This window comes from Nomascus leucogenys, unplaced genomic scaffold, assembly GCF_006542625.1.
Source record: "Nomascus leucogenys isolate Asia unplaced genomic scaffold, Asia_NLE_v1 000936F_68242_qpd_obj, whole genome shotgun sequence".
NCBI lineage: Eukaryota > Metazoa > Chordata > Mammalia > Primates > Hylobatidae > Nomascus > Nomascus leucogenys.
This window is the reverse complement of record NW_022097717.1, coordinates 57,400-66,656: the sequence shown is the minus strand read 5'-3', so window position 1 is coordinate 66,656 and position 9,257 is coordinate 57,400. Positions and strand designations below refer to the sequence as shown.

The 9,257-nt window shown below is 48.1% G+C and overlaps 1 protein-coding gene across 1 annotated transcript; it reads right to left on the bottom strand.

The window, feature by feature from the left end:
- Nucleotides 1-285: 285 nt before the first annotated feature.
- LOC100600518 (PRAME family member 25-like) lies at nt 286-7,313 on the bottom strand. The gene is made up of 4 exons (XM_012498384.2): nt 7,267-7,313; nt 4,191-4,499; nt 2,947-3,525; nt 286-847 (listed from the first exon to the last, which is right to left on the bottom strand). The coding sequence occupies exons 2-4, from the start codon at nt 4,481-4,483 to the stop codon at nt 286-288; spliced, it is 1,434 nt and encodes a 477-aa protein (XP_012353838.2). The 5' UTR covers nt 4,484-4,499; nt 7,267-7,313.
- Between the last annotated feature and the right edge of the window lie 1,944 nt (nt 7,314-9,257).

Genomic DNA, 9,257 nt, shown 5'->3' with positions numbered 1-9,257 from the left:
GTCTCGATATCCCTGACCTCTGTGATCCGCCCGCCTGCGGCCTCCCAAAGTGCTGGGATTACAAGCGTGAGCCACCGCGCCCGGCGAGAGATGGGATTTCCACAGAAGCTGAAGGTGGTGAGCTCTTTTTCCCCCCTACTTGGTTACGTTTCCTTTCCCACTTTCAGAGATGGTGTCTGAAACAGTGGTTTCTGTGCTCTCTTTAGGATATACCTAAGACCTAGGTTTTAGTTTCCATGTGTCCAGAAGGAAGCATTTGATATATCCGCCTAAATAGGCAGGTATTCAACAGCAGCACTGATCTACCTCCAGGCCATAAAATGACTTGCTGCCACATTCAGGGCAGTAGTCAGTACAGAACAAGACCCTCCTGGGGTGCCTTAAGTCCCTCACTCTCCCCATCAGGTCAGCCCTAAGTTGGGCAAATCTGCTCCAGCAGAGAGTACCATCAGCATCATAACTCTCCCGCGGGGCAGGATACAGCTCCAGGCGTAAGTTGTTGAGTCTGATTGTGTGGCACAGCAGGTTGTCCAGGGTGGCCATGGAGATGGGATTTCCACAGAAGCTGAAGGTGGTGAGCTCATAGCAGCGGCTCAGGGCAGGCAGGATGGCGTTGACTTGGGAGTCTGCGCTGCCACAGTCATCTAAGTCCAGGTCCTCAAGGGTGGCTGCAACTCTTTCTAGGAGAACTTGGAGAGGCACAAGACTGAAATTGGCCAGTCTGATGCCACTCAGTTCCAGGGTCTTTAGTTGACTGACGCTCGGGCACTGGGATAGATGCCTCAAGTCTGATTCCAAAAGCACACAGTTAGTAATTGTGAGGATCTTTAACGAGGTCTTCAGACAGCTGGGGAGAGAGAGCAAGAAGTTAGTTGTGGGGAATTGTAGGGGTCAGTTGAGGGTGGTGGGGGATGTCAAGGTGAAGGACGAAGACTATTTTGCCCAAGCCCAGGGTCATTCTGATTGTCTGATAGTCAACACTTAAGATGCTGTGTGATGAAGAGCTTTGTCACTGAGGTCAATTCCATTTTAGGCCTGGTGCAGTAACTCACACCTGCAATCCCAGAACTTTGGGAGGCTTAGACTGGCAGATTACTTGAAGTCAGGAGTTTGAGACCAGCCTGGCAATCATGCCAAAACCCCGTCTCTACTAAAAATGCAAAGATTAGCCAGGTGTGGGGGCACGTACCTGCAATTCCAGCTACTTCGGAGGCTGAGGCAGGAGAATCGCTTGAACCCAGGAGGTAGAGGTTGCAGTGAGCAGAGATCATGCCACTGCACTCCAGCCTGGGTCACAGAGCGAGACTCTGTATCAAAAAAATATATATATATCCATTTGAGCCTGTCTTTTCACCATCATCTATAGGAATGGATCTAGTTCACAGAGTCCCTAAAGCTCCCTTTCCTCATCTGTCAGGCAGAAAACCACATCTCTGGGCCACAGGAGCCCAGTGGAGATGCAGGCACAAGGGACAAATCCAAGCAGGATCCTGCAACATCAGCTGGGGTGGGCGAGCTGCAGGAGTCTCTGACACGCCTGTATCATCAGCAAAGCATCTGTCACTTTCACCATTCTTTGTGCCTGCTCCCCGACCCTCTGCTTCAGAATCACGCATTTCCTATGTAATTAATTTTCCTGGAGCCCAAAACAACCTATTACGACAGGGAATTAGAGATGGGATCATTTGTGTTCACCAAGCTGTGGGGCACAAAGCTTGTATTCTGAAATGTGCAGGTTTGCTGAGCATTCTGCTATTCAGTGCCCACTTAACTTCCCTACTTCCTATCATCTTCTGAAAAGTTAGCTTGTTGGCTGGGCACGGTGGCTCATGCCTATAATCCCAGCACTTTGGGAGGCCAAGGCAGGTGGATCACCTGAGATCAGGAGTTGGAGAATAGCCTGGCCGACATGGTGAAACCCTGTCTCTACTTAAAACATAAAAATTGACCGGGCGCGGCGGCTCACGCCTGTAATCCCAGCACTTTGGGAGACCGAGGCGGGTGGATCACGAGGTCAGGCGATCGAGACCATCCTGGCTAACACGGTGAAACCCCGTCTCTACTAAAAACACCAAAAAAATTAGCCGGGCTTGGTGGCGGGCGCCTGTAGTCCCAGCTACTAGGGAGGCTGAGGCAGGAGAATGGCGTGAACCCGGGAGGCAGAGCTTGAAGTGAGCCGAGATCGTGCCACTGCACTCCAGCCTGGGAGACAGAGCGAGACTCCGTCTCAAATAAATAAATAAATAATACAATACAATACAATACAATACAATACAATACAATACAATACAATACAATACAATACAATAAAAGTTAGCCAGGTGTGGTGGCCCACGCTTGTAATCCCAGGTACTCGGGAGGCTGATGCAGGAGAATCACTTGAACCCGGGAGGCGGAGGTTGCAGTGAGCTGAGATGGTGCAACTGCACTCTAGCCTGGACAATAAAAGTGAAACTCCTTACCCCCCCAAAAAATTATCTTGTTTCTTTTAATTATGTATTCATTTCCAAAAGGGGTCTTGCTATGTTACCCAGACTGGTCTTAAACTCCTAGGCTCAAGTTATCCTCTTGCCTCAGACTCCCAAAGGGCTAGGATTACAGGCATGAGCCACCATCCCTGGCCTAGTTTTCATCATCTTAACTTAGACATACATCCTCAGGAAGAATTCACAAAGGCACCCTCACTAGATCTGAACCCCCCAGTAGCTAGCTTCCTAGCATGGCAGCCTCTCTATAGCATCTACCCCAGCTGATCCATCTGCCTCTATTGGGATAATTGCGTGATACCCATTTCAGGACAGGGCTGCCAAAAGGACAATGTGTGGACATTCTAGTGTTCTCTTCACTGTTACATCCTCATAGGCTGGCTCACAGTAGATGCCCACTAGCGTTTACTGTAACAGGCTCTGCTGTGGTCTGCAGAGAAAGCTCACCACCCTCCCTCACCTCAGCAGCTGGTCCAGGTGGCCTTCGAGGAAAGAAAGAGAGTTCATATAAAGGTTTCGGAGGTAGTGCAGCTTGAGGAACTCAGTGGTGAACTGGGTAACAAACTCCTTCTGTTTTGAGGAAGTGTAGCGAGAGACATCCATGTGGGAGAGATGGAGCTTCTGAAGATTCTTCATCTCGCCCAAGTATGGGATAAACTGTGTCAGGATGGGCAGTATCCAATTGCAATTCACTTCCAACTCCTGGATACAGTCTAGGTTCACCATTTTCAGGATGTTTCTGACATTGTGGAAGGGCGTTCCCAAAATTCTCAGCTTCTTACAGCACAGGTGTAGTAAATCTTTCCTCTGCTTGACCCACAGAAGGAGGCAGGTGAGGTATGCATCCAGAGTCCTGTTTTTGAGCCAAAGGTCTATGAACACAGTCAAGGGCTGCTCTCCTATCATCCTTGGACAGTCCGGCACTGGTTTTCTGTTCCTCATGGCAACTGGGAAGCACCCATGGGCCATAGCTTCAGACCAAACCATCCAGAAGTTGTCAGAGACATCCTGTAAATCCAGCACTTGAAGTTTCCACCTCCTGTGGGAAAATAGAGGTGAGACTGAGAATTTAAGGACTCATTTCTGAACTTAAACTCCACATCCTGGATAGCAGCTCCTCCCCTCCCTGCTTCTTGTCCCTCTCTCTGACTTTTCTCCACCCTATTTTCCCCTTGCATCCTGCCCACTTCCACTTTTTTTTTTTTTTTTTTGAGACCAAGTCTCCCTCTGTCGCCCAGGCTGGAGTGCAGTGGTGTGATCTTGGCTCACTGCAACCTCCACTTCCCGGGTTCAAACGATTCTCCTGCCTCAACCTCGCAAGCAGCTGGGATTACAGGAGCCCACCACCATGCCCAGCTCATTTTTGTATTTTTAGTAGAGTTGGGGTTTACCAAGTGGACAGGCTGGTCTCAATCTCTTGACCTCAGCCTCCCAATGTGCTGGGATTACATTGTGAGCCACTGTGCCCGGCCCAGTTCTCACTTTTCATGGTGGCTTTCAGTGCCATTAGAGGAGAGCTTCCTGTTACCTCCATGGACCTTGCGTGGTGAGCAGTGCTTTCCCTGAGGAGCTGGGGAATGGCCAAGGCCTCTCAGCTTCCTCACCACCACCATCCCCCCTTGCGCCTCCTCACTTCTCATGAGCCAGCTGTTCCTTCTGTTGGACACCTGGGCCCTCCCCACCAGCCCACCTGGGCCACCTCACCTGGGACGAACCCCGTGGGTAAGCAGTGCATCAAGCCCATCGAGCACAGCGTGGAAGGTGTCCAGACAAGGCATCTTCATCAGAGGGCTCAGAGGGAGGCGGCGGAAAGGCCAGGCCTGCACCATCAGCTTCAGGGCCTCATAGTGTCTCCTGTTGAAGGCCTCCAGGAAAAGTGGGGGGAAAAGTTCCGTGGGCAACTCCTCCAGGGTGGAGATGGCCAAGGCCTGGTCCCTCAGCAGGCTCTGCCCCGCCAGCTCCAGGAGTCTGGGTGGAGTCTGGGTGCTCATCTTCATGAATCTGCAAGGAAAACTTCCAGAGGACAAACCCAGAGAAAAGGCATCACTCTCAGGCCAAGCCCATGCAATCTCATCTTCACCCAGGGCCAAAGTCACGGCTCTGGCAATGGTGAAACAGTCCTCAGTTTACTCCAATTCTACGCTGTACTCAGTGGCCATTAAGCCAGCATTCTGCCTCTGTTGCATCAGTATGAGCATCTTCCAAGCAGTGAGGAGGCAGGGCCACCACTAGCCCTTCCTTTCTATCCAGTGCTCATCCAGTGACTAGTGAGTATGGAGGAACCTGAAAGCTAACCCCTCCCACCGTTGGGGGAAATTACTAATTACTCAAGGTTCTAAAACAATGGGGATGGGAATGTCACACGCCTACATGCCTACATTCTCAGTTCCTACAAATAAGCTGGTTGGGAACATTCATGGGGCATCCCTAGAATAGGTTCTATGTGTTTTCTTTTCATTATTTAAGCTTTCTTTATCCTTCTTCTTTCCTTCTTTCCCTTCCTCCCTCCCTTGTTTCTTTCTTTCTCCCTCTCTCTCCCTTCTTTCTTTCTTGTCTTCTTTCCCTCCCTCCCTTATTCTCTCTCTCTCTCTCTCTTTCTGACAGGGTCTTGCTCTGTCACCCAGCCTGGAGTGCAGTGGTGGGATCTCGGCTCAGTGCAGCCTTGACCTCCCAGGCTCAAAGGATTCTTCCTCCTCAGCCTCCCAAGTAGCTGGGACCACAGTTATGCATCACCACACCCAACTAATCTTTTATTTTTGGACTTTTCGTAAAGACAGTGTATTTCGCTATGTTGTCCAAGCAGGTCTTGAATGCCCAGTCTCAAGCAATCCACCCACCTTGGCCTCCCAAAGTACTGGGATTACAAGTGTGAGCCTCTGCCCTAGCTTCATTATTGAAAATTTCAGTGAGAAGCTTTGAAACCTATGTGACACTGTTACGCATCATTTGCAAGATAGATGCTTCCAATGCACACCTCTTACACATATTAAAAATGAACCACTTTGGCTGGGTGCAGTGACTCACACCTGTAATCCCAGCATTTAGGGAGGCCGAGACAGGTGGATCATCTGAGATCAGGAGTTCAAGACAAGCCTGACCAACATGGTAAAACCCGACATCTACTAAGACAGCAAAAATTAGCCAGGTGCAGTGGTCTGTGCCTGTAGTCCAAGCTACTAGGGAGGCTGAGGCAGGAGGATCACTTGAACCCAGGAGGTAGAAGTTGCAGTGAGCTGAGATTATACCACCGCACTCCAGCCTGGGAAATAGGCTAGATTGAAAAGAGAGACAGAGAGAGAACTACATTTCCTTAGACTTCTTAATCTCTACCCAGTTAAACCTGATTGGATTTTTGGCTTTCTTCCAGATTAACTAATCGAATTAGATATTCACCCATCAAAATGAAAGATTTAGGGAAAGGGTGAAAGTCCGGGACTCATTCACTGATTCCCTCCACAAACATGGAGTTTGACTAATACGTGTCCTTCATAGTCCTGAGTGAGATAGGGAAGGGCTGAATATCTTCCTGATATTAGACAGAAAGGAAAAAAACTTGCAAGTATCTTTGTTGAGGGATCCTTGGCCACATCAAATTTATCCAAATATTTCAGAGTTAAAAGAGTTTTACAAAGACAGAGATGACAGTCCCTAAGAAAACACAATAGAAATCTTCATGTATCCAATGATCACCTGGGTGGCATAATTTGTTTCGGTGTTGAGGGAGCTGAGTCTCACTTCGTCGCCCAGGCTGGAGTGCAGTGGCGCCATCTTGGCTCACTGTTACCTCTGCCTCGGAGATTCAAGCAATTCTCATGCTTCAGCCTTCCATGTAGCTGGGATTACAGGCATGCACCCCCACACCCATGTCTCCATTTGGGTGGAAGAGGATGTGATTGGTGTAAAATTAAGGTCAAAGATCCTTTTTGGTTAAGATTTTGTTTTTGTTTTTTGGACAGGGTCTCTCTCTTTTGCCCAGGCTGGAGTACAGCAGTGGTGCGAGCATGGCTCACTGCAGCCTCAATCTTCTGGGCTCCAGTGATTCTCCCACACCAGCCACCCAAATAGCTGGGTCTACAGATCTATGCCACCATGCTCGGCTAATTAAAAAAAAAAAAAAAAGTGTAGAGGTGGAGTACCAGTGGCTCATGGCTGTAATCCCAGCACTTTGGGCGGCCAAGGCAGGTGGATCGCTTGAGGTCAGGTGTTCGAGACCAATCTGGACAGCATGGTGAAACTCCCCCTCTACTAAAAATACAAAAATTAGCCAGGCATGGTTTCAGATGGCTGTGATACCATCTTCTCAGGACGGAGACTGAGGCATGAGAATTGCTTGAACCCGGGAGGTAAAGGTTGCAGTGAGTTGAGATCGTGCCACTGCACTCCAGTCTGGGCAACACAGCGAGACTCCATCCCTGCCCTCAAAAAAAAAAAACGAAAACGTTGTGTAGAGGAGGGTTTTTGCCATGTCGCCCAGGTTGGTCTCAAACCCCTGGGCTGAAATGATCCTCCCACTTTGTCCTCCCAAGGTGTTGGGGTTAAAGGCATGACTCACTGCTCCCTTCAAGAATTTTGAAATGACATCAACCAAAGCACAATCAACTTTTTTGAAATACAGACAGAACTGCATTTAAAGGAAAAAATTCAAAGCTTCAAATTGTTCATATGAAAAAAGAAAAAGGACAGGATATAGCTCTGTGCCATCGTAGGCTGCACTGTCAACATCCCAGACCAGCTGACTATAGGTCACATGGGAATGTTTTTCCAGAAATTAGTGACTTACCAGATCTGGATGTAGTTTAGAAGGTGCTCAGACCTCAGGAAGAAACAAGCAGGAACTCCAGGCTTGAAGACTTTGGGTCTCTCCTGTGGGTCTTTAGAAGCTTTTATTGACCTTTCTAATCACAACTCCCACCCACGCCCCTCCATGTATCCGCTGCTAGCTTCCAATCAAAAAGTGATATCTGGTTGCATTTCTGAAGCTCCACCCAGTTAATCCTGATTGGGTTTTTGGCTCTCCCCAGATTAATGGATTGACTCAGATATCCATTCATATCACGTATCTCTATTCAGTTCATGAAGCAAAAAACTCGACAATGTTAGGCATAGGGTAGAAGTCAAGAATACGTTCATTCAAGGCCGGGTGAGGTGGCTCACATCTGTAATCCCAGCACTTTGGAAGGACAAGGTGGGTAGATCACCTGATGTCAGGAGTTCAAGACCAGCCAGGTCCAAAAGGTGAAACCCCATCTCTACAAAAATACAAAAAATAGCCGGGCATGATGGCAGGTGCCTGAAACCCAGCTACTCAGGAGGTGGCTGAGGCAGGAGAATTGCTTGAACCCAGGAGGCAATGGTTGCAGTGAGCCAAAATTGTGCCACTGCACTCCAGTCTGGGTGACAGAGGGAGATTCTGTTAAAAAATAAAAAAATTCATTCATTCATGAACTCCACAGACACTGATGGAATTTTACTAATATGTGAACTTCATAGTCTTGAGTGTGAGGCAGGGAAGGATTTGATCTGTTCCCAACATTAGACAGAAAAATAAAATCTGAAAGTATCGTTGTTAGGAGATCTTCGGCCACATCAAAAGATAAAAATGCTTTATAATTAAAAAAGCTTTATGAAAACAGAGGAGTCGTCCCTACAAAATCAGAATAAAAATCTCAATGTATCGAATGGTCTTGGGGATTTTATATAACCTAAGGTAGCAGATTATATGCTCGTTCTGGTGGAGGAGAGGTGCCACCGAGGGCGTGAGTGGTCTCAGGGCTTAGGTTAAGGTTTCTCTGGAAGAAATTGAAACCACATCTATAAACTTTATAAATTTAATCAGTGAAGAAGGGAGGGGGAGAAACAAAAATAAACCAAGCTTGCAATGCATTCAGCATTCATCATGAGGTCAGCTAACTAATTTACCTGGAGCTCAAAACAACGTTTTACAACAGGGAATTAGAGATGGGATCATTCACGTTCACCAAACTGTGGGGCACAAAGCTGATTTTCTGAAATGTGCAGGTTTGCTGAGCATTCCCCTCTTCAGTGCCCACTTCACTTCCCTACTTCCCATCATCTTCTTAAAAATTATCTTGTTGGCTGGGTGCGGTGGCTCATGCCTGTGATCCCAGCACTTTGGGAGGCCGAGATGGGTGGATCACGAGGTCAGAAGTTCTAGACCAATCTGACCAACATAGTGAAACCCTGTTTCTACTAAAAATACAATCACTAGCTGGGTGTGGTGGTGGGTGCCTGTATTCCCAGCTACTTGGGAGCCTGAGACAGAAGAATCACTTGAACCTAGGGAGCAGAGGTTGTGGTGAGCCAAGATTATGCCACTGCACTCCGGCCTGGGCAACAGAGGGAGACTTCATCTCAAAAACAAGACAAACAAACAAACAAACAAAAAAAGACCGGGTTTCGCCATATTGGCCAGGCTGGTCTCCAACTCCTGACCTCAGGTGATGTGCCTGCCTCTGCCTCCCAAATTGCTGAGATTATAGGCATGAGCCACCACGCCCTGCCCGTTTGATGAGTTTTAACACGTTTTCACTCATGAGAGACACAACACATTTTCATGACTCCTAGATGGTTTCCTGTGTCCTTTGTGGTTTATCACCCTATCTCTAGTTTGTGGAAACAACTGGTCTTTTTTTTTCTTTTTTGAGACGGAGTGTTGCTCTGCCACCCAAGCTTGAGTGCAGTGGCGTGATCTTGGCTCACAGCAACCTCTAGCTCCCAGGATCAAGCGATTCTCCTGCCTTAGCCTCCCGG

What these genes read in the sequence shown, in the direction of transcription:
- LOC100600518 (XM_012498384.2), bottom strand. Translation starts at nt 4,483, where the DNA reads ATGAAGATGAGCACCCAGACTCCACCCAGACTCCTGGAGCTGGCGGGG. An exon ending in ACCCACGGGGTTCGTCCCAG is followed by an intron (nt 3,526 to 4,190) that starts GTGAGGTGGCCC and finishes ATTTTCCCACAG; the next exon opens with GAGGTGGAAACTTCAAGTGC. An exon ending in CACCTGGACCAGCTGCTGAG is followed by an intron (nt 848 to 2,946) that starts GTGAGGGAGGGT and finishes CTCTCTCCCCAG; the next exon opens with CTGTCTGAAGACCTCGTTAA.